Source organism: Buceros rhinoceros, unplaced genomic scaffold (genome assembly GCF_000710305.1).
Source record: "Buceros rhinoceros silvestris isolate BGI_N320 unplaced genomic scaffold, ASM71030v1 scaffold1301, whole genome shotgun sequence".
In the NCBI taxonomy this organism is placed as follows: Eukaryota; Metazoa; Chordata; class Aves; order Bucerotiformes; family Bucerotidae; genus Buceros; species Buceros rhinoceros.
This window is the reverse complement of record NW_010392462.1, coordinates 71,440-96,357: the sequence shown is the minus strand read 5'-3', so window position 1 is coordinate 96,357 and position 24,918 is coordinate 71,440. Positions and strand designations below refer to the sequence as shown.

Here is a 24,918-nt window from a genome sequence, read left to right as displayed (position 1 = left end):
GAGAGTTTGCGTGACAGTTGATTTAATAAAATATGCGATGGTCAGGTATTTACTCAACTGCTGCTGGCACTTGATCTGAAGGGAGAAAGCTGCTCTGAGCTTTTAAAATATAGGAACTTGGGTTTCGATAGGCATTTGTTTTCATTTGAAACAGCAAGTATGCTTCATTGTCTGGAAAGGATCTTGAAGGCAGTCTCAAGAGAAGCAGCATGAGTTTTCACTCATGTTGGTGTGTCTAAGAAAGTCTTTTCCTTATTTTTTAAGGTGCAAGATTTCGATTTTCCCCTTATCACATCATTAACTGAGATCTGTTAGTTCATTAGTTTCTCTTCCTAGATCATGCCCTCAGCGGGTGTCCTTCTGGAGCAGCTTGCTCATCTCAAAGGCACTGGCTTGTGATTCCGCAAAAGTTGTACCGAGTGCAGTAAAAAGCAAACGTGTTTGTTGTGCTCCATGCTTTCCTCACCTGTCGGTTTCATTCCTTTCACTGGAGCGTGAACTTGCTGTTGCATTCATGGGTTTCTGAAAGAAGGTGCCAAGTCTCCGTGTGTGGCACCACAAGGGTCTGATCTGAGCCCAGCTTCCCGACTCCAGTGGGATGTCCAGGGAGTTGAGGGCGTTCAAGTATCACCGTGTAACGCTAAATAACTTATCCGGGAGAACCATCTCTCTGGTAACCTCTCTGGGATTAGATGCCTACTATGGGTCATGTGACTATGCCCCTGTGTGGCCAACAGCTAAGAACTGGGCCATGATTTTCCTCAAGTTCTAAAGTGAAAGTTGTGGATTGATTTGTTACACTAAACCCTATGAAGGCTGAGTAAGATCCACAGAACAAAACCTAAAGAAATGAAAAGAGATTTTTGAGAAGAGGCTCTGTCAGGAGGATGATGGAAGATGTTAGATATTATGCACTTCGATCAGCCAAGAAGAGTGGAGCTTTTCATTGGAAACAACCAAATGAATCAAGAGCTTAGGTAGCACTTTCCAACTTCATAGATCACAGGACCCTTGACAGAAGACATAGGTATTGTTAGGCTAGCTTTATAGCTAGAAGCAGCAAAGGAAAATTGAAATTGCTTGCAAAATGGCAGCAGAAAAGGGTCAGGCACCGAGGCAGAACTGACCCAATGCTCTTCTCAAAAATGTCTGCTTGGATTGCTGTAGACTTGTGGTTTGCAAGGGCTTTTTTTAAAAGGCAATGTATGCATTGGAAAGAATTTCAAACCATTTTTCTTCTTTATTCCAATATACTATTAATTTTGATGAAATTTTTAGCGTATCACTCTTTATTGCGTGAGAGCATCCAGTGAGGCACTAGAGCAGCTTTACGGATTGCTGGGAGAGTCGATCCCTCGGTTGCTGTGAGGAGCACAGTGACTTTGGCATCTCGTGCCGTTGCTCTTTAGCCTGCTGAATCAGACTCTCTGTACACACTTGTTTTCAGAGAATGGCAAGCCAGGCATGGTATTAAAAAAAAAAAAAGATCAGGTTTCCAGAGTTTGAAGCCTGAGCAGAGATAAATAAAGAACATGGAAATTCTATTTTATTTAGTGCTGGCAGAGAAAAGCTGTAAGCTGCCTGATGGTGCTAAATGATGGAAAACATCAAGAAACGAAATCTGTGCCATTAAGTTGTGTTTGCTAAAGGTCCCAGCAAGCTGGTTTGGGGGCAGTAGTAAGTTTATTTGTGACACTCATCCTAACTTTCTATAATTTGAATTTTCTCCATTATACTTTAAATGTCTCTGTTGTTCTCTATTAATACTGAAAATACCAGCAGTGGTAGGTTGGATTATTTTGTTTGGTTGTGGGTTTTTTTTAAACTTTTTAAATCCATCTGAAAAACTTATATTATTCTTTTTCTAATATTCTTTCTCTTAATATTATTTTGTCTCTATAGTGAGTTTCATAGCATTCAGGAGATTTATACCTATTCAGTAGCCTGGTTTCAAAAACAGATTAGAAACTTAATAAGCCAAAAATAAATTTCTTCTGGGAATTCTGCCCGGAACTTTGCTCCAGCAAACTTCCATTCACCATTTGTTTTATCCAGCACGGTATTCTTCCAAGGGAAGGAGTAAGGCTCTGCTTCTTTTCCTGCCCACATACTATGTTTCTCAACGTTACATTTAGCCTTCTTTCAAAGTGTATTGTTACTCCCTTCCTCTAGTAGCTTTGTGACAGGATGGGATTGAAAACAAAATCAAAATAGACATTTAAAAATCGACTGAGAATTTACTCCCTGTTCTTACTTGCGCTTGTGCAGTGAGTTTCCACTTCCAGAGAGTCACAGAGAGGGGCAGATGCCACAGGCACTTACGGTGTATAAAGATTAAAAACATGGTGCCGATATTATGTTATATAAATATTTATTCTTTAAATATAAATAGTATACAGTATTCTCATAGGATTCCAGATTGCCAATGACATGAGTTTAGATCCTTTTTTTTTTCTTATCCCAATAAAACAAATCCTCTTCTGTTTAAGTATCTAAATGGTACAGAAAATATGGAAAAGAGAGAACAAGGTCCCTAGGTGACTTTGACCCTGCACTGCTCACGCTCTGTAGTCTCAGGTAGGTGCCAGCATGTGCCACGTGGCTTTGTATTACTGCTATTTTGGGGAGTCATTAATTAGAAGCACTCAGGCTGACTCCAGGCGCTATTGATCTCTCTATTTATAATATCAATCCATCACACACACGTCTTTTATCAGTAGGAGTTGGGTTTGGTCGTGGGGTAAGTCACCCAGTTTGCATGTGTTAGTGGCGGCGAGTCAGCGTCGGCCCGGGTACCTTGTTAGCCAGTAAAGATCTGATTTCACAGACCGAGAAGGGTTTTTTAAAGTACTACTGGGAATCAGTTTTCTGTAATAAGTCTCCCTTGAGAAGTTAGATATAACAAAATTACAGAAAGCTTCCATAGACTGTAATTACAATAAAAAGTAACAACCCCCCTGCTGTAAACCAGCAGGGTCACGGTTCGTATTGCATATACACTGCAAAGAACAGAAGCACACCACACCGGCATCTGTTTCTGTGCAGTACGAAGGCTAGACCGGAGCAGCCCAGGCGTGCAGTTCAGTGCTGAAGTGATGCGAGGCTCCGACCTGGGGCAAGCAGATGCCATCATTTCACACCAGCGGAGCATTTGCTCCATGGTTTTCTGTACACACCACGTTCAGCAGTCACGTCTGTGTGGGACGGAAAAAATCTTCAAACAAAGTGTAACTGTTTAGCAGAGACTTAAGACAAGTTACTTCTGCTGAAGCAGAGGCATTTGGATGTCACCTCTGTGGCGTCTGTGGAGATATTACACACTGAAATCCAGAAAGCAAAATCGTATAGTAAAGCCTCCATCAGCAGAGAGGAGAAAACAGCGACAGCGCTGGAAGGCAAGGCTGCCCTGGGGGAGGAAGGAGTAAAGAAATAAAAATATTCGTATACATCAATGACATGAGACCACCCCCCAGCTGCTTGGTGGGGGACGGCTAAACCGCAGCGTCCCCTCCCAAACTCCATGCATGACAGAGGGGCTCGGAGGAGGTCAGTGGGCAGCACTGCCCGCCAACAGAATTATTAGCCAGGTGTATCTTGATGCTTTTACATTCCAGAGGTATAAACACCTAAAGGTCATCATGCCATTTTCCATTCCAAGATGCACTCCTACTGTAAGCCAACATGGGGATGGGCTTTTCAAAGGAGCATCTGCAGCAACATCATCATGCCAGAAAGGGAAAGTCTTTATTCCTATTAATGCAGTGAGGTTATGTGTTTCATCACTTCAGACGTCTCTTTAGATGTGTAAGTATGAAACATATATTTATTTCTCGTTCTAAAAATGACTTAAAGCAAAAAAGGCTTCTGCTGCGTTACCACTTCCAGTGAGGAAAGAGCTGTTGATGGAAATGTAAGAAAAAATAATAATAATTTAGTAGACTTTGAGAAGCAAAAGAGAGGAAAACTCAGTTTACAGAGGGAGGAAGTGAAGACACCAAAATTCAGTATTTTTGACCTCTGTTCTCAGAAGAGATTTCCAAGTTTTGTGTTTATTTCCCTATTCCCCGTTGAAGGACAGGGAAAATGGATTTAAAAGAACTCAAGAAATGCAAGGTATGAATACATCACAATAACGAGTGCTGTGAAACATCAGAGCTGTGGGGTAGAGCTGACTTAGAATTGCCATTGGAGGTCAGGGTCAAGTTGTCTTTGCTTTGTGCTGCAGCCTGTGGCCCAGCGCAGGAGTTGTGTGGGTTTCTGGATAACCAGTTTTAGCAAGTTGCCGCATCAGGGATTTGACCGTGTAGCTCATTCCCTGACGGTCTGATCTAACCTTTCAGCTTTAGACTACACCCTGGCTTCATCAGTCTTCCTACAATTGCTGCACTTTAAGCCAATCTTCCTCCCTCCTGCTCCTTGCTGGCAGTTGATCATTGTTGAAATTGGCTTTGTGCTGCGAATACAACAGTGCAACAGCTCCCCACCTTAGCTGGAGAGACAGAAGAGTGTTTCAGAAACGCAGAGGTTTTCCAGAGCAGAGGCCACGTCTCACATAAGTTGCGTATTTAATTACCACGTTCAATCATCTGCAGACTAGAATTCATGTCGTGAGCTAGCGTGGTCTGCTGTTACACTTCACTGGTTCATCACATCATTTCTGCTCTGACAGCAGAAATATGTTAACTAATATTATTCACTTCTGTCTTGAAGTTAGTGTCCTCTTAGGGTACATCTTTAAAACCCACAGTGTCAAACGATGTTGTTTTGGGGAAGCAACACGTCGGATATTCTCATAGTTGCAGAATATTCCTCTCCCAATTGCGTGCCTTGTAACTATTTGTTTTTCCAAGAAGGATGTGTTGGAAAGGATCCAACTGGATAAAGTGTACCCTCAGTGCCATAATCTTATGTGCACAAAATATTTTTAATTCCCTCTTCAAAAAGCACTGGACTTCATAACCTTTCAGAAATATTTTGGTCAAACCTTGGAGTACATAGTTTTGCTCGGTCAAGTGCTCCACTGGGGATCCTTGGGAAATACGGCAAAGGGGGGAGCACAAAGTCTGGCCTGGAGTTTTTGCAGGACTTTCCAGCCTCCCGTGTGCTCTTCTGGTCTGCAGCTTGCATGCCAAGCCTATTTACTCCACTTCCCCCAGCTAAAATGTGATTATTAGAATTAACTAACTGCTTGGCTAGTTTATACACATCAAAACATGTTTTATTTTCCACTGCCTTGAGAGCTGTTTTATCTTGTAAGTTAGAAAGCGTCTTATCTAAATGAAACAGCCTGAAATTGTTGGATGTAGTTCATTAAATTCTTGGATAACTAGAAGTCTCTCTGGCACTTAGCAAGTGATATTAGGAAGAGAAGTGCTGATCCACTTTCTGAATGTAACAAATTGAATTCTTCGCAAGCTGCCGTGGTTTGTACAAGGCATGTTTAAAAATAATTAATAACCATTAAACTTCCTCTGCCGATTTTTACCCTTTCTCAACTCTTGTAATTTCAGGTTAACCTCTTCGAATTGAGGAGAATTGTTAAGGATGAGAGTTAATGCAGAATTCCAGTGATCTCTTGATGTCAGCGCATCAGCTGGTATTGGGGCTTAGGCAATTTCAAAGTTCACAAAATCCTGCGAGGTTTTGAGGTGGCAAATACCCTTTGGCTCCTCACACTTTCCTAAAGTGCTGTTTGATTATTTCCGCTGTGGAAAAGAGCCATCGATGCATATCAAGGATGCAATTGTTTTTAAATGAAGAGGTGTTCACTGAATATTGTCTGCTTTCCAAAGAGCAACAACGATGGCCTGCGTTGGTTTTCCTGTGAACTGTAAGGAAAACTAGTAAGTGGAAAATTTCGAAGGACCGGGTTGGGTCTGGCTGCTGACACTGTTAAATGTAGTTGTTTTAATACTCCAGATCTGCAGGTGTATAGGCAGAGACATGTATTTATGAGTGAATTTTGGTTCTGGAACACCTATGAATAATTCAGATGCGCAGAGTTGTTCACTGCACCGAACATCTGCATCATGGGTTTTTTCTTTACGTGAACCTCAGGCCATATAGTCAATTTTCTTTTGGACGTTTCCACCACTTTCTTCTTGCACTGATTTTCTGTCATCCTTATCTTGGTGTTCTCACATTGTTTGGCTGCTCACAGGTATGTAGCACTTGGGATTTCCATCAGGACTGTCTTCCAAGTTGATGTCTTATGTTCTTCTTCAACTCTGATCTCAAATCAATCCAGCCACCCTTTTCTCTATCCTCTTCGATAATTTCTCAAAAGTGTGGAGTACAAAACCAACTGCTTAGAATAATGTTCATAGCATCCATTGAAAAATTCCTTTTCTCTGCAGCTTCTTGCCAGACGTTAGCATTTGGATCTTCTTTTCCTAGCACTGACTGAGCACATTTCATGTACTTTCATAGGTAGTAAAGTTAATCTGTCACACAACCACCCAAACCCAGTTTCTGCATTTATTCATTGTTTTCCCCCCAGCCAAAAAAAAAAAAAAAGTATTTGTAGCTCTTACTCATACTCCTTGTAGATTTTACTTCTTTTTCTTTTTTTCAGTAGTTATGTTGTCTTCTAAATCAGGATTCTGTTTCTAGTCTTTTTCTGTTAGATATTTCTACAGAAAGTTAAAATGTACTTACAGAATATCATCCTTGTTGGAGTAAATTGAAGCCAACCAACTTTTTAAAAGTATTCTTAAATAATTAGTTTGGATTATACGTTACTTCCTCTCTCTTACCTTTACCGTTCGAAGCAGTGGCATCTGCTGTATGATTTTGCCGTGTATTTTTTTTAGCTGAGGTTATGGCTGTAGTTCTGTTTCCAGAGCCAAGGCACCGTTCAGCTAATGAGCACGTCCTCGCCTTTGTGGTACCCTGGCTCCCATTCCCACCGAGCTGCGCGACTGAGCCGGCACCACTCAATCTTAGTTGAGATCTGCAGGAAATAAGTTCATCTGTGCTGGCTAATTTTGCACCAATTTTGAAATGTCACGAGTCTAAATAGATTTCTACTTCTGAATTATCGTTACTGATATGTAGTAAGATGTAGTGAAGGTTTTGTGACAAGTGACAGTGTACGAGAACTTGTCATTGGCAGTTGGTACTTAAATAGATGTGCCACTAAGATTCTGATTTGTGGGAGCTGAGTATCTGATACAGTCCAAGAAGGAAAAAAAAAATACGACTGTGCCTGCGTCATCATTGAAGTGGTTTATTTTTCTTTGCTATATTGCAAATGAGTTTCCTAGAATTAAATACTTAAAGGTAATGGGAATAGTGAGTGTTTGCAATAATTAAAATCAAGTAAATTGAAATCTTTAGCAGAAAGCTTCCCATATGTCTGTGTAATTGAAAAAAGATATTATAGCAAAACATGTCTCACAGGCAGGTAAGAAAGAACGAAATAATTCTAGCATGGCCAAACAGGATATCTCTTCTTTTTTCTTTTCCCTCCTGCTGAGTGTGTCTGAAATATTGCAACAATAAACAGCTCGTTATTCAGATATTTTCAGTTGTAGCTTTCTGTGTTTCATCTGTTATTTTTGTACGTTCAGCGTTACAGACCGTCTGGATGTACCTGCTTCCACCAGCCACCAAACAGCATCGGAAAGCCAGTGGTGGTGCTGCAGCCCTCACGAGGCTCTCCTAAAAGCGTGGTGGGCATGGGGGCAGTACCTCTCATTCAGCTCATTCCCAGCAGCTCGGGTTTCTGCAAACAATGGGTAAATGAATAGCTGATTGTACCTCAACCTCTGAAGTAACCCTGTTAAAACACCTCTAAGCAGCAATTCAGATTTGGAAGAACAATGCGTACGAGATTTATAGATAAGTGAAAATTAAGCTGCTGTTCCTGCCCTTACGTGCCGTACAACCTGCTGTAGAAATCATTTCATTCGAAGACTTTTTATAGTTCCAACATCTCATACAGACCAAAGAAAAAGAGTTAACAAGAATAACGTGAAAATGAGCGAAGTTTCTTTTCTCTGCTGTCTCTTCATCTCTTCCCTTAAAATTATATTGAAGAAAATCTTGAAGCATTTTGAGAAAGGAAAAGCAGTGAAAGGAAACGGGTGTGTTAAAAGGTCATTTTTTAAATAATGAACCGTCTGCAGCGAATAAAAAGTGCTAAAAATGTTCATGAGTTAGAAAACACGTAGAGGAAGAATGTGCATGATTGTAGCTACTAGATTTCACCTTTTTAAAATTGTCATTTCAATTAAGATTTACACCGTGAGATACAAAGTACTTTTGCGTTAATCGCCACCACATCCAAAAGGACTGAAAAATACCATGTTTGGTCTGGTCTTCCTTAGATGGTTTATACTGTCACTTTTATTTTGTTACTCCATACAGTCTCGCAACCAATCTAAAACTTACGTTACATGAACCAAAAAAACAATCTGAGAAATACGGACCTCGAGAAGGAGAACTAAACAAATATGTGAGCTGAATATTTGCTTAATGTTCTGTCGTGAGACCATGAGAGACCCAGGGAAGCTGGATTTGGATCACTTGAACTTTGAGAAAGGTCAGCAAAAGAGGAATGAGGTGGCCCTATTTTTGTCCCCGAGCCTTTCCTTAGCACGTACAATTCATTCTCCTTGTATATAATGTAAAATCCCATTTTCACCAAATATGGCGTTGAAGTTGACATCCTTTGGGTATATCTCTCCCCTTCCCCCAGAAGTCAATCTCATTTTGTACTGTAAGGAGAAGTAGCATCTTCAGCAAAGCTGAGGGTGCCGAGCATCTCTCAGTAAGTTCATAGTGTTGTCTCCAGTGAATTCTTGTAACACGGTGGTCGCATCTGGTGCAGAAATCCTGGTGTCACAGAGAAATGTAGGTTGGAAGGGACCTATCAGCCTCTCCAGCACCTCAGCTGCTTCCTGCAGTGTGGTGCCTGTCATCTGCGAGCTGGCGGAGGATGAGTTCTATCCCCTTGACCTGGTTGATGACACAATACTCAACTTTTGGGGGGATGTCCATAAGTATTATAACATGCTGGTTAATAACAGTTTATATTTTTACATATCCCACATCTGGCACTGTGGTTATTGTAGACAGTCAACATGAAATCTCTGAATTCCTCCCTCATTTTCAGGACTCAGAGTTAGAATTCTTTTTGGAAATGAGTTTCGACACAGTCCTCTCTGTTCCAAAGTTGAGTATAATTTGCACAGGTACAGATCTGATTACCTCTTATTTCTCTACCAAAGGAAACTATGGTTTATGCAGGCACTTTTTCTCTCTTCTTCAAAAGTTTTACATCATAGAAAAAAAAAAGTAGCTTTACTATACTTCATAACCTAATCGTAGTAAACTTGATGTATTGATGTTCTCAGTTCAAGCACAGAGCTGGATTAAGGTATTTTGGGAAAAGCAGTTGTTTTTCTGAGACAAGTGTTTCGCAGAGAGAGTTAATCAGGACTGACTGTTTGATCTATGATTTATGGTGTCCTTTCAGCCCTGATAATTTCTATGGGAAGAACAGCCCTTGGATTATAGCTGCATCTGAGGCCTTTGGCACTGCTCCACATACCAAACAAGGTCTGTCCTAGAAGTCAGTGGGTGTCTCGGATCTCCTTCCCCAGGGACGATTCTGTCTAAAGCATTTCTAATTCCTTTTACCTAATACTGTGTTACACTCTAGAAATATTCCACCACAATAACGGAGCAGATGGCCAATACGAGACCAGTTTAGATTATTGCTAGTAATTTTTAAGAATCATCCTTTTGTTTTGTACACACTGATATGGTTTGCACAAAAACGGTGTCTTCATGACTTGAGCGTTGAAGCAAGATACTGTCTCTATTTCTGGGCATAGGTAGCTATGGTGATATCATGCAAAATTTGGAATCCATCCTGAAACTCTAGAAATGAGAAAAAATTTCAAAGGAGAAGGATTTGCAAATATCTTGGTCGTATATTGATCTGGTGAACTTTCTGTGGAATGTATGAAGACATATTTGTATGAAAACCATAGTGCAGTTTTTGTCGTTATTGGGCTGAGTGTATTTCTGGTTTAATTATAATTTGTTAAGAATGATTTGATATAAATTAATATATTTAAATATCAAACTTCTTTTGAATTTGTACAATAAGAGAAAAGCGAGTTTGGAGGATACTGTTTTGAGTATCTTTGATGTGCTAATTGGAGTATATTCATTTCACATGACTGTCATTAAGGAAGACAGACAAAATCCTGTCACTGAGTTTTGTAGGTGTGATTCCTGTGTATGGACATTGTCTTTAATCAGTGAAAGGGATTGTGGAAAGATAAACATGATAGTTTTAACTTTGGTCTCAACAAAGGATGAAGAGAGAGAATAAGGATGTGTTTCTTTGAAGGATGAGTCTGTCAATCCACTTAATGGGAAGTTCTTAGTCCTGTGCTGTTGCTAGGTGATGTGTGACAGAAAGGGTGTTTGAACCAGCTTTGAAATCTGTGTTGGGATTGTTAACAGTAAATTTAAGGCAGTTTGCAAGAGCATTGTGTTTCTGAGGGTCACACTGGTGCACCGCAGCAGCTCACAGCTGCCTAGGAGGCACTGCAGAGTGACGGTCCCTTTGCGAGGAGAGGTTTGGAGTGGGATTGTCTCACCTGCAGAAGTCACACATCTCCTGTAGAGGACTTGCCCCTGCACCTCGTGTACTCAGTAGACGACAGACTGTCGGGTGGGTAATTTATTCCTCTCTGACACAGGTGGGGCAGTACCTGCCTGGGGATGTGCTTCACCTCTTGTTTGGCTGTACATGCCGATGGAGTGACTGGACAAGGTGAGACACCGTGTAGAGACAAAGATAAGAAGCAGCTCTTAAGTTGGACCCAAGAATTCTTGCAGTCCAGAACTGTGTGCTTTAGCTCCCACAGATGGTACGAAACCCATCCAACAGTGGTAGAAAGCGATTACTGCCCTTACTTGGTCTTCTGTGCTGGGCAGCTTGCGCTGCAGAGTTCACTTGGATCTCTTCAGCGTGGCTGGAGCTTGGGAAGGCTGCTGAACTCCTTAGCTAGCCATAGTGGTCTGATTTTAAGAGACATTTGGCGTTTCGTGTTTTTACTGTCCCTACAACATCAACGTACCTGGTGCTTCAAGTGTTAAGATCTGCTATTTTGAAATCTGGGTCAAATACGTGAAATGCACATGCTCTCTCTATATGTATGTGTATACATATATATGTTGATAAACACTCTGTGATAAGGGATTCCTGACGATAAGATGTTGTTCTATTTAGAGAAAATCTGTGGGAGTTTTGCTGTCGACAGAGCCACAATGTAAGGTCCTGTTTTAGCAAGGTTCTACATTTAATTTAAGCACAAACTTGATGTTTCCTGGAAAACTCTTTGCATATGTAGCTGTTTAACTACGCTTCTTACCCCAAAGCCTCCCCTCTCCTGGGATACATAAAGAGCTAAAACAATCTAAGTGCAGTTTTGAGTGCTTGGAAATCTTACTCTAATGAGCATGAAATAAAGATGAAAGTCTGTTGCCATTCTTTTTTCAAATCTCTCCTGAAGTTACAGAAACAAACAAAACAATTTGGGATTATGGCCGAGAGACGAGGGAATTCTGAAGTACCCTTCTAGCTATGAAATATAGTGTAAAAATCTGGCGTTTGGTGGGGATTTGGGAGCATTTAGGTTTTTTTAAGCATGTATTTTTGAGGTTTGGGGACCCCTTTCACGCCTGTAGCTTCAGTAGGACTCGAGTATTTAATTGACATCTTTAAAATGATGTTTTACCTCCTGAGATGCGTGAGAACGTAATTTCAGTTGGTAGCTGTTCGGGGGCACGGAGCGTGTGGCGTTTTTGGATGCGCAGGGTTGAGTGCTGTGTGGATAATGCAGTGCACCCGGTGTGTAATCTATAGATGTAGTCTAGTCTGTAATAACTCCTTTAGATTTTCACATTGTAAATTAATGTCTTCAAACATCAATTTTCTATCTTTGAATCACACAACTGTTGTAGCAACCCAGAAATTCTGGCTGAGCCTTTTGATAATCGTGCGCTTTGGCCATCACATTGTCCATAACTCTTGAACCCCAAGGAAAATCCTTAGCATGGGACAGAATCTTTTCCTGTTTCATGCAGGTCTGGGATCAGATGCAGCTGCTTCAGAAGCAACAAGCGGTGCGTTACATCTGAGGTGAAACCTGGCCTGACGCGCACCCCTTGTTGCAGTTAAACCAGCGTTTGAGCTTTACTGAACCTTTAATGTATCTGTACAGCAATGTTTAAAAAAATAAAAAAAAAAACAGAACATTTTTGCAGACAGATGGTGTATTGCAAGTGTTCAGAGAAGAGTTTAAAGAGCTGCAATACTATTAAAAGCACTTGCTGTAATGGGCAGAGCACACGCTGATTGAGATGTCAGAGTTAAGAGCCGCATTTTAATACCAGCGGCAACATCGGAAAGCAGTCGTCGTAGACACCATCATTAATGAGGCTGAGCAGCCTCTTTAAGTTAACGTTATTTTTGTTATTTCCAGCAAAAGAAAAATGAAACAGGTGAAAGTTTTGAAAGTCTGCTTGAAATCTCTTTTTATCTATCTGCCTATAAGATCCTGGTTTCTAACAGAACGTCATTAGTCAGCATTTAATTGTTCCTGAAACTCATAGGAATTCCATAAACTTTTTTTTTCTTTTTTCATGTTTCTGGCTAATTTGTCTATTTTCTGCTTTTGTTTCGGATTGCTTTAAGGTATATTTTCTGTTGATAGTTTTGTCAAGACAGAACCAAACAGGGAAAGTTTTCTACCAAATGAGCAGATAGTCCTCTGGCCAACTCTCGCCTCAATTTGACATGGTTAATCTGATTTTTAATGGATTCTAAAGCTGTTTGTGCTGCCGATATCATCCTTGTCACCTCCTCTGTATTTGCCTGCTCGCAACTTATGTCTCCCTCTGGAAATCTATCAGCTCTTTAACCACAGAGGTGGCCCATCAGAATCACGCACTTTCCTGAGCTGGTTTCAGGGCAGGTCTTCAGGCAGCTGCAGTCTGTGAGCTGAAGCTTTAGCGAAAGGCAAAAAGCAAGCTACCACCTGGACCTTCAGAGTAAAAGAGGAGAAAGGATGATGCTTTGTCAGAAAACATCAAAGCAGACTGAAATCGTTGGGCTACAAAGGGAACTTTGATGAGTTATGTGGGTGTTGTCAGTAGCCTGTGTTTACTGAGCATCCCATGGGCATGTACCCTGCTGTGATAGCGCTTCAGTAGCTCAGGTGTTCAAAAAATGACTGTTTAACCAATATTCAGTAGGTATAATTCTTCTGAATGTCTCTCAAAGAGCTCAGTATGTTCGTAATAAAACCCCAGTCTAGCAAAGAGCTTGCACCAAACCCCTCTCTGTTTGTGAGCCAGTATATCAAATGCAGCTCCCAACAGCAGCAGACTTTCAGTCTCGTTCCTCAAAATGGAATTAGCAAAATCAAAATAATCGGATTTACATAAAAGAAGCTAAATTTGGACTTGCTGCTTGGGTTTTTTCCATGTGTTTCCTATCATCTCCGCAGGAAAACTTGCTGACATTTTTAAAGGGGCTTTGATTTAGAGAGTTTCAATAGTCTTCAAGATTTTGATAAAGGGCATTTTGCTCATCTCCTTAGTAGTACTTGCAGCAAAGTGTGATAATAAGGGAGCAGAGCTATCCATGAGGAATGTGAACAGCTCACGGTGTGCTTTGGTATCTAGATTTGAGAACTTCAGATCTAAGAACCAAATGATATGACCTAGATCATCAGCTAAGGGCTAAGTTGTCACTGACAAGTGGAAATGCATGTCACTCTTAAAGGGCAAGTACACCCAAAGCAGGGATGAAAATGGGCATGAGTCCTCTTAGTATCAAAATTATTCTCTTCCATTGAATTTATAATAACAATATTTACTTTAGGTCAGTCAACAGTTGACTCGTGCAAACACAGCGACCCAAAGAGGATGGTCTGTCTGATTTCTTACCTTTAAAACCTGGAGGAAACTCCTGTGATTTGGAAGACCAAATTCCTACTCCCATTGCTTGATTGGCCACCTCCTCTGCGCTTTTAAAAACCTTACTGAGCCCATCCCAGCTATCCCCTCTTTTGACGAATTCGCTTTGAAAAGACATCCCATTTCAAGCAAGTTTCTCTCTTACTCTGTGGTGCGTGGCTAATGCGTATCTTCACCTAACTAGAGTATGATCCATCATCCAGACATGCTGTAGTTGACTATAAATGCGAAACAAAAAGGTTATCTTCTTTCTTCTTTTGTTGATACGATTGCAGTTCATCACCAAGCGTGAAACTGTGACCAAGAGGTTCAGCCAGGGAAAGGAAGAAAGGAATGACGATTATGTGTAAGAGAATAAAGCCAGAAAGACAATCCTGTTTGGTGTGAGTGCGGAAGGAATGATGCTCTTCCCAGACAGGCCCTTGAGCACAAGCATTTATCAGTCTGATTTTGGGGTTGAAACGATAAAGAGTAAAAAGCAGATAAATTCTCCTCTCTCAGAGAAATTAAACAAAGCTTTATAACATTCAGCCAGTAAAAAAAAAGAGGGAGTAACCCATCTAGTAGGATACCATCACTAACTTGGCGTCTTCAGGGCATTTCTCTAGCTTTTCTCCTTGATGTAAATGATACCATTTCTTTGACTTTCTTCTTCAAATCCTCTTCTCTGGAACGCAACTACTATTTTTATATCCCTCTTCTTCTTTTCTCTCACATGAAAGCCTGTCATTAACTTGTTTACCCATGAAATCGTCTTTGTCTCAGAGCACAGTCATATTCCCTTTCTACAGAGCCCTCAAATAGGATTATTCCGTCTGTTTTCCTGCAACACTTACCATCATACCCAGTATTTAATGAGCTCAGCACCTCATGATAGGCAGCCTTGTCCTTTCTTTCCAGTTAATACACCGTACTTCAAAATGCTCTCCTAAACCTTGTGAAGTGTTTGGTGCACATAACTCCGTGGCCTATGAGCGGATATGATACCAATCAGGAGATGCCCTTATGGCTGAGGTCTTGTTGTTACAGGATTTCCTGCAAAATATGTGAAAAAAGGCCCTTTCTATCATCTTACACTTATTGTCCTGTTATATTAATCTGTGTCAGTCAGTGGAGATTTAGGTTCTTATTCAAAAGTTACTCAATACTGGGAAGTACCAGAAGCAGTAAATACATGTAGACAGTGGGGAAAAAGGTTCATGTGAGAGTGAAACGTAAACTGCACTGTGTATCTGTATCACTTTTGAAATTGTATGATCTCCACCCACAATCTGCCATCCCATAGTGGTACTGTTTGCTGGTCATTTTGTACCAGACTGAAAAATCTTGCCTTTGAGGAAACCTGAGCTCTCAGGTTATAGTGGTCCTATTCAAAGGACTGAATTCAGTCATGCAGGGCTTCTTTTTATCTGTCTTTGCCTTTATAAACTTCAGCTGGAGGCCAAGGACCAAACGTTTTTCTTTATTTGAAAAACACCAAGTGCATGTCTTGGAGAGTTACAAAATAACCTGATTTTTTTTTTCTCCCCTCACATGCTTATGCTACCAGTGAAGCTGAGGTTCAGGCTATTATTAGCTGACAAAATTCTTTGAATAGATCTTTCCTTCACAGAAATATTACGTTGTCTTTTCTGTACTGAGCCTTGGCAGGGGCTGCCCGGGGAAGTGGCGGAGTCCCCATCCCTGGGGTATGTAAAAGGTGTGTAGAGGTGGTGCTGAGGGACACGGTTTGATGGTGACCTGGCTGGCTGAATGGTTGGACTTGATGGTCTTACAGGTCTCTTCAACCACAACAATTCTGATTCTATATTGGATGTAAACCCGAAAAAAAAGACTAAAAAGTAAATAAAAAGAGAATATATCTCCTAATGTACATAATAAATTACCTTTTCAACATGGAGAAGAAAGAGGAGGGAATCACCAAAATTCCATTATTTGTTTCATAGTGATTAAGACAGTTAATTCCAGACACTCTTCTTAATTCCTTGGAAAAAACTAAGTTCTCATTTTGAGCTTTCTGTGAAATCCATTCAAATCATAGCGAATCTCTCTAAGGCCCTGAGGCTCAGTAGCCTTTGGACAGATTCTGTTATTTTTACAAGCAAAACAGTTTACAGATGCTTAACTTCTGAGGCGAAATAACTGAGAACAGGAACGTGCAGCCATCAACTGGACAGCTTTTGGTCTGTACTTTACCAATGCAGAGCTCAAAGGCTTTGAAGCATTTACAGTAGTGATTTTCTTTTTATTCTGGATTAATAATTTAAATACTGTAATGAATAATTAACCGGATCAGAACCTAGTGCCATCATGTTGAAAATGTTCCAAATAACACAAGTTTTCGGAACTGGAGTGTTTGCAAAAATAATCACCTCTTTTGGTTTAAGTAATTGCAAAAGATTTTTAACTGCTTTGTGATGGATTTACCTGCAGGATCCCAAACTGCGCGAGCTGTTGGATGCCGGGAACCTGGGAGGTCGACTGGAAAATCGCATGGTAACTGTCGTCTATGGTCCGGACCTGGTCAATATATCGTACTTGAACTTGGTGGCGTTCCAAGAGGATATAGCAAAGGTAATAGGCATTCATTTGTGGCATATAAAATTAATGTTCTGAGACACGGATAAATGAGATAAAAGTGGAGATTGCTGTGAAATGAACCTCAAATCTATTACAGAGCTGTGCTGCTCAGTACCCAAGAAGAAATGTGCAGTCGTTTTTTTTCAGGGAGTTTACTCAGCAAAGTTTATGCCTCTGATACGTGTGTTCACCTTCAGACCATTGCTTGTAAAGCTGAAACGGGCATTATGAAAAGAGTGGTACCTGCCAATTTTTACTCAGCTGTAAGATGTCCACTGGGACTCTCTAATATATATATATGTATTTCTAATATATAATATCTATCTTTCAGTAGTTGTCACCCTTTTCTGCTTGTTCGAAGTGTGGGTGACTTGTGGATCATCTGTAAATGGCTGACTTTTTAAGGTTGGCCTATTTTGGAGTAGTGGGAATCTGCAGCTCTACTGTGGATACTCAAGTCGTCAGCCGTCAGCCACCTTGTTTAACTTTCATGGATGTTTCTGTTCATGTTTAAGGGTCGATTTTAAGGGTGGCATTTTGCCCACTGATAGCCCTCGATAAGAATTGTGTAGTCAACGTCATTACCTAAGCAAAGTATTTTTTTCCATGCAGGTATACAGTCCCTTCATTTCTGTCCAACACACCACATAAATCACGGTTGTGTGTGCCACGCGAGTTACAGCTGATATTAGTTAGATGTTTTGGGGGTTTATTTTCCCTTCTTCCAATTCCTATACGACTCAGTCGTGTATAATGTGCTTTATCTATTCCAAATTGACATTCAGAAGCTCCTCCTCTTTCCTCTTCCATTCATATGGACAGACTCTGATGAGAGCCTCCAGATAACCACACTTAGATTGTGCTTTCATATGGTTTGCATCCTCAACTCCACTAGATTGCACTAGAAAATAGTTTCACTATAGACTGCTGCTATTTAACAACAGTAAAGGGTTCTTTTGTCTCCTTGCAGGCAACAAGGATGGTCAAACCAGGTGAGAAAAGGTCATAGGATGAAAACCTTAAGCTAGGAGGATATATTTTTGCTTGCCAGGCTTCTGGCTCTGCTAATCTTTATTAGCCAAACGGTCAACTTGGCAAAAACACAATTTATTTTATATGGAAGAATGAAAACAAAATGTGTCTGTGGCGGTCTGTGGTCTGCTGAGTGGGAAGTGCTGTCCTCAGACTTAAAAACACACAGCTATACTGTACAGAGGTGATTTAGAAATCATAACACTGCAAAAGCGACAGCGACTGAAACAAATCTTCAGGGAAGAAAAACCCCACAACTAAAAATATGGTGGAAAATAAAAGATATGCTAAAGCTTTACCAGCAAAAATTGTTAGCCCTTACCAAGGAAAAGGGAAAATCACCCGAATCAGAAGTGTCCTTCTTTTTCTCTTTTCTTGTCTAGCCAGCAATCAGTGAACTGTAATCTACGTGCTACAACAGTGCAGAAATTGGTATTTTAGAGCATTTGCTGTTTGTTAATGGAACCTGAAAAACACTGCAGGGAAAACAATGCTTTAGAAAAGCATGGCTGCTCTAAATCCTGAGTAACTCCTGTGGTCTCAGTAAGAATCTAAGTCTTCCTTGTCATTCATAAATGTGGCAGACCAAATAAATCAAAAAACGGGATTTTCGGAGTGTTGCAGGTCAGCTGCGCTTGCCCCAAGACCATGCTGAATATCCTGATTGTTTCAATGAGAGCAAAGTTGGATCACTGTTGAATGCGTCGAAAAATTCTTCCTCCTTTAACATGTTTTCCCACTCTGTATGTGCCAGACCACAGAATCTGGTCCTTACCATCATCTCCAGGAGCCATGTTGTGGCTCAGAGAGGTCGTTACAAATAAGCACACCAGGGGGCTCAGACGGGGTGTGAATACAGGATGTTTTCAATGTCACACATACAAATTTTGACCTTCCTCTCGCCCATGTTCCAGGGGCAACAAGTGCCAATGAATACTTCCCCCACCATTCCCTTTTCGATGCATGACTGTTTTGGGGGTTAATCCTTCATGTGTGATGCCTTGTTTTTCAAGTTGTGTGACAAGTATCAATCAGTCCTCCCTTAGAGAAGAAGTAAACTGTTACAGTCTTAGTGAGGCAGTTAAAATTATTCGATGATGGGGTTCCCTTCCTCCGCAGAAGGCTGCCTGTTCTGCTACAAGCTCTGTTCATCACATTCACTGGCCAAGTTTTGGGGATAATATGAAAATAAGAGCCTCAGGCCATTCAACTTGCCCCGAGTGAACTAAAGAAAGAGCTAGACATGGTGATGTTGCGATGTGCAGTTTTATACGCATTCCTCCAGGAGAAAGTAACTGGTGTTTAAAGTACATTAGTGCTGAGCTGAAGGATGCTGAGCAGCCGGTTTGTTCAGAGACTGCAGCTTGAAATTTGTTAAGTAACGGTCTAAAAGGCAGATGGACACGTCTTGGTGATGAAGAGAAGTAGCATGGATAGAGAGTGCTTGCTTGTTTTCAGATGGGTGTGCCTGTGCCTGTCTTGGGATAGGGTTTGTGAGCACCCACAAACACAGCTGCGGCAGCCAGAAGGTTATTCTCAAACCCCGTTCTAAGAAGATGCTCTTTTTTCTGTCTCATTCCCAACATGAGGAAGTCCAACCTGTGAACCTCTGTGTCTCCTCTACAGTATTTCACTCTCATCCAGTACCTTAAAAAGTGAACATCTCACCTTTCCCATCTCTTCCGCTCTCTTTTGTGCCTGTCCTGCCAACTCTGTTCTCACCACACACTCACCCCAGTGCGTCCTGGCTGTATGGACCCTTATCCAGAGCCTGAGGAAATCTGTTTCTTCTTGGTTTGATGAGCTTTGGATCAGATCCATCAGTAAGAGCTGATGACTTCCTCCATAAGTAAAATGATGTAGTCAAAGATGATTCACAAATTGTGCTGTATTATGCTTTCCAGCATATGACTTTATTTTTCCAGCTTCTTAGGCATACTAAAGAGCTTGATTGTTATAATCAAATGGTAAAACCATATAAATTCATGTCCATTTGATTTATTTTTTTAAAATCAAATTCATAAGGGTGCTGAAAGTGTAGAATTTCAGCAGCTTGCTTTGTTAACCTCCCACCAAAAACAAATGTGTGAGAAACATTGCCTTCACACGCAGTCAGTTCTGATTTGAAGGAAGTGTTTTCAAGAATGTGTGCTGTCTCTCCTTGTGAAAAAGGCCCGGCTCTGCTGTTGAGATAAATGTCTTTTGCTATGTATCCTGATGCACGTAATAGAGGAGAGAAATTACTTCACTGAGCAGCAGATTGCCAAACGAACTGCTGCTTATATGCTACCTGCTAAAGCACAGAACAGCTAAGTTGTTAGTAAAGTTCACAGAAATGGTATAAATATAAATTAGTCTAACAGGAGGTAGCCAAAAGGAGAGCAGGTTCAGGGAGCTCTTACCACGAGGGATGTGACTTCCTTGAAGTTGACTGTGTCAGAAGGCTGGCTTCTTCCACCACCAAGGGGGATCAGAAGCTTCCAGACTGCAAGCAGTTTGGCACTAGTAGAGTCCTAGTTCCAAATACCCAGATTTCTGTTTTCTTTTTGTGGGTCTGCAGTGCCTTGGTGATTCAGAAGCTGATACAACCTTTCTGCAGTAGGCTGTCTTCGTTCTACACATAACAGCTTTCCACCCCGCGGAGCGCTCTCACCGAGCGCTGCCTTGGGGAATCGCTGCTGCTGGTGAAGGCAGCTGCAGAGCGCATCATGCATGGAGTTAGAGTCTGGGCTTTGCTCTGTACCATGCAGCAAAACCAAGGAAACGGAGCCGTTTGGTAGCTAAAGCAGCGAGACACATCTTGGCTCACAGCTTGATGCAAGGCCATCAAAGTCAGTCCAAAGCATCTCCCTCATTTCTTCGGCGCTGTGCTCAGGGCTGTTGTTCCCCCTCCTGCTGAGGGCTCAGACCAGTGACTGGAAAGATGATGTGATCCTTGGCATATTCTGTGATCTTGGGTTTTTGGCTGCAGCTCTGGGGTGGCTGGGATGGGAGAAGCAATGAGCAAGTACTGCTTGTGACTTGACTTGGCACCTGCATCGTTAGAAACGGCTCAGCCTGCAGGTAACCCTTAGAATATTTGGCAAGAGGAATGCAACAGTTTTGAAGAGCCAGGAAAAGCTAGAGCTAGCAAAGGAACATGGTGAGACTGCGTTTATATAAATAATGCTTGTGACAGGCACATAATAACTGAGTTCCTCTTACATTCCTGTCAACAAGCACTTGGACAAAGAGAAGGAAGAGCTGGGGTGTGGAATACTCTTGAAGTGCCCTCTTTCTATTCCCTACAAAATACTTCAGTTTTAAGCCTAGCAGAAGCAGTGAGGTCAAAACAAAGTCTGTCAAGATCTGTTAACAGCCAATGTATTTTCCATTTCTAAAGAATATTTTTGTGTGGCCATTAATCTCTGCAGCCATTAGTGTCACAGGCAGAAGTTTTAACGGCTACTATTGGTGCCTAAACAAAGCAGTGTTTACAAGATGAGCCTATTTTGAGCCTGGAAAAATGAGTTGCCAAGAACAAAACCAGATGCTGCGCTTAATACGCTTTCTGTGCCACAAGCCACAGCAAAGCAGTTGTTGCTAACGAACCCGACTCCTTCTCTTCTTCCTCTCACACCCCTGGTTTTCTTCAGATTAGACCTAAGAAGGGAAAAGAATTCAAGAAGAACAGTAGAAGGGGAGGGCTATCTCAGTCCTAACAGTGGTTTGTCTCCAGAACACCAAGCCCATGTCTGATGAAGGAAGGTTTCTCTGCCAGAAACACCAGTCACCAGGAGGTTGTCTCAGCTGCTTAGGGGTGAGGTTGTAAATGGGGTGGACTCAAGGATCTGATAGCTGATGGGTATCAAAAGCCCGTAGAACAGGCGTACAGGCAGCGTTACCTCTTCCTCGTTGGGGGTGGCTGTGCAGGACTGGTTTCAGGAACAAGATCTAACAACTTTAGGGGAAAAAACCTTAGCACATTAAAAAAAGATAGAAAAAATGTAACTTCTGAACTTCTCTCAAATCAATCACCTAGTCATGCAGAAACTTGGGGCTTTTTAGGTAAAACAAGCTCATAAGCTCCAAAGTGATGTAGCAACAGGTGTTTCATTGGAAGTCAATGATATTTTTCCTCATTATCAAATGAGGAAATTTACCAGAATTAAATCTCTCTTTTTTGGAATTTTTCCTAAAAAAAAAAAAAAACAAACAAAAAAAAACAAAAAAAAAAAAACGATTCAGGGAGAGTTTTGTTTTGAGAATTTTTCCAAAAAAAAAAAAAAAACAAACAAAAAAAAACAACAAAAAAAAAACGATTCAGGGAGAGGAAAAACCTCCCAAAGAGTATACGTTTGAGAGGCTGTCAGGCAAGGGAAGTTTCAGATCTGGACTGATATGAAAGGAAACTCGATTTTAGTTTCAAAGAAAACTGAGGTAAAAAAAAAAACCCTTGCTGTTTGCAGAGGCGTTGTTTTTATTTGTCCCTTGTTTTAAAGGGGTGAAACAAAGCCAGTCCAAAACTGCAGCTGTGTTTAGAAAGGATTGCAGTTAAAGACTGCAAATAAGCACTGGGCTAGCAAGGAAAAATGTGGTGAGGTTGTCGAGGAAAAGCCGCAGGAGAGACCTGCCAGGGAGGAGAGCGATGGGACAAGCAGTGAGAGAGTTTCAGCTTCACGTTATAATTACGGACCAGCCTTGCTGGGAACCCAGGAGAGATCAGAGGCTTAAGGGAAGGGCTTCAGCAACGTGCATAGGAATGAGAAAATCAAGCCAGGAACATAAAGAGAGGAGAAGTGAGAGACAGCCACGGGATGGGCAGTGCCTGCGAGCAGAGATGGGAGGTTTCCTGTGAGCAGCTGGAGGATATTTCTTCTCTACCTCTTCAGGGCAGCAAGAGGGAAAAGTAATTCCCTGAGAGAGAGGACTGCAGTGTAAGGATTTGCAGCAGGGTGAAGAGGAGCTTTTCCATTTGGAGTTGCATCTTCTTCCTTGTATATCAGAATAAGTTAAATTTATTCCTATATATTTCTGCTGGTTTGGATTTTATAAGTGTGTCTTTTATGGTAAGGTCTTGGATTGAGTCAGTACTTGCAGTTCTTAACTCGGTGTCTGCCGTAAAAGATAAACTGTGCTACCTCTTGTCTAAATTACTTCACGATCTGCAGAGAGGGTGATGCAGAGGCTCTTACAATGAGGGGACACTGAAGCGGGACTTGCTGTGGTATGGTCTGCATCCCACTCTGTCGGGTCTCTCTGTCTTCAGAGGGATTTAAGCCCATTTCGGCTTCATTTCGTAAGAATGGTGGTATAGAGGCTCTTTTTTAAATCCTTACTGAGTCAAACACAACAGTGTCCAACGCACGGGAAAATGTATTTTTCCGAGGCATTTATTGCACATCTTCCAGGAACTTGCATGTGTTTTGCATCAGATATTTATCCATTTTTTTTTCAATTCAGTGGAATAAGATATCTTCAAAAACAGATTTGTAACAGTTTTTTGCAGCATGAGAAAATCAGGTCTCGCAGATGAGGAAGGAAGCTGTAATTGGAAAAATCAAGTTCAGGGTTTAATTAGGCTTTTTTTTCTAACGATATAATTTTCAAAAATATTTTGCATTGTGTAAGTAAACATTTAAACTAAGCCTCATTTAATCAAATTTTCTCTCTATAGGAATGGTCAGATGAAGTGTTCAGTTTGGCAACAAATTTGTTGGCACAGAACATGTCAAGGGACGCCTTCCTGGAAAAAGCGTAAGTGGCCGCCGTGTCCAATGCTGCGGGTGTTGCTCTCCTCTCTGCGTCATTTTCCTCTTTGCTTGTTAGTCACATTGTCATCTATTGTTTCTGCTTGGATGAGTTGACACTTTTGTAAACACAGGCTGTCTTTTCTCATGGTTTTAAAAAGCTTGTTATCTAAACGTCTCTTAAACACAAATCCTGTTGGGGTTCTTCCTGTACTAAGTCATAGCAAAAGAAAAAGTGAATTAAATGCCATCTTCCCCTTCTGTACCAAAGTAGTAGCTTCCATTCTGACGCTCTCCTTTTAAAATGAAAGAATATTCTGGACTGACTTGCTTCTGGTTTATTTTCCTTTTTTTCTGTTACTGATCCAAAAATGGGAAATGCAGGAAGTCTCTTTTCCTCAGTCTAATCTTTTCCGCTCTAATCTCTCGCGTGGTTCGGAGGGAAGCTGTGAATCCTTTCATCTCGATTGCTTGGCACAGTGCACGGATTCTGAGTTGCTTTCAAAGAAGTAGAAAAGCTGTTTATGAGAATATTTGGGGTGTACAAACACACCTCTGAGAGGGACGAGAACTAAACCTGAGACTAGCTAACCTCAACTGGATGACAAGTTCACGTGCTGAGGGTGTCCTGCATAGTGGTGGCAGTGACCTGGGGGACTGCTGGCCTTTTGGGGTTCTAAAAGAGGAGATATGCCCTCCCCAGCCTACCAGTTGGCTGCTTAAATTCAGCTTTGTGTCTCCCCCAAACACCTTTTAATTTCTGCTCACAGACAGAGGCTCGATACTGCTAAATACCAAGCTGGGACTTCTGGTTCTAAAAGTTGCCTCCATCCCAGGTGCAAGTTGACCCACCCTTTTCAGGCTGTGCGTGCCTAGTCTCATTAGATGCACCCATATGTAGTCAGAGGGTTCTCAACTGCTTAACTTTAATCCCATGTAGATATTCATAGGTGCCTGTTCGGGGAAGGAGGGAGCGGTGTGCGAATGTGTGTTTCCTTCTCATCATGTTCGTTGTGGTGCAGCTGAAGTCCACAGAAATTTTTGAAGAAACTTTGAAGGCTGGATGACGCAGGGACCACAGCTTTGCATCTACTAGTGCTGTGTTGGGACAGCAAACAATCCCAAGTTGATGGCAACATTAAACATCTCCTTTGGGCTCTGCACATTGACAGCAGAGAAAGTACTGTGCTCACCTGAGCAGAGCCAGGTGAAGCAACAGCAGAGATGAGCTTCAGCTCCAGAGGTTGTAGAAGGGTTACACGAGTGATTTGAGGTTACTGCCTCCATGCCCCTTACCACTCAAATCCCCAGCTAGCCAGAGGACTGTGCTGACAGGTCTGGAATGGGGAGGGTTGTGGCTGTACCTGGTGGGTGTTTTCATATCAGATTCAAGGGAGGAGCACACATTATCACACGGTGTAGTAGAGCCGGTCTTCTTTGGAGCCATTTTTTGGTGGTGGTTCAAGCAATAGTAATTAAAGATGAAGTCACTGGACACATTGTGTAGATTCAGTAGCAGGAAAGCATGGCATTCCTAAGCCTTTTTCTTTTTCCAATATTTAGTAAATAA

General features: G+C 41.5%; 1 protein-coding gene across 1 annotated transcript in view; it reads left to right on the top strand.

Moving 5' to 3' along the window:
- PLCB1 (phospholipase C, beta 1 (phosphoinositide-specific)) overlaps positions 1–24,918 on the top strand; it is a gene marked incomplete at its 3' end in the record, with an annotated part of 295,565 nt that overhangs the window by 203,003 nt on the left and 67,644 nt on the right. The window contains exons 4-5 of the mRNA XM_010144484.1: positions 16,441–16,581; positions 23,276–23,355. Coding sequence (XP_010142786.1) covers positions 16,441–16,581; positions 23,276–23,355 — 221 coding nt within the window. The remainder of the gene's footprint in view (positions 1–16,440; positions 16,582–23,275; positions 23,356–24,918) is intronic.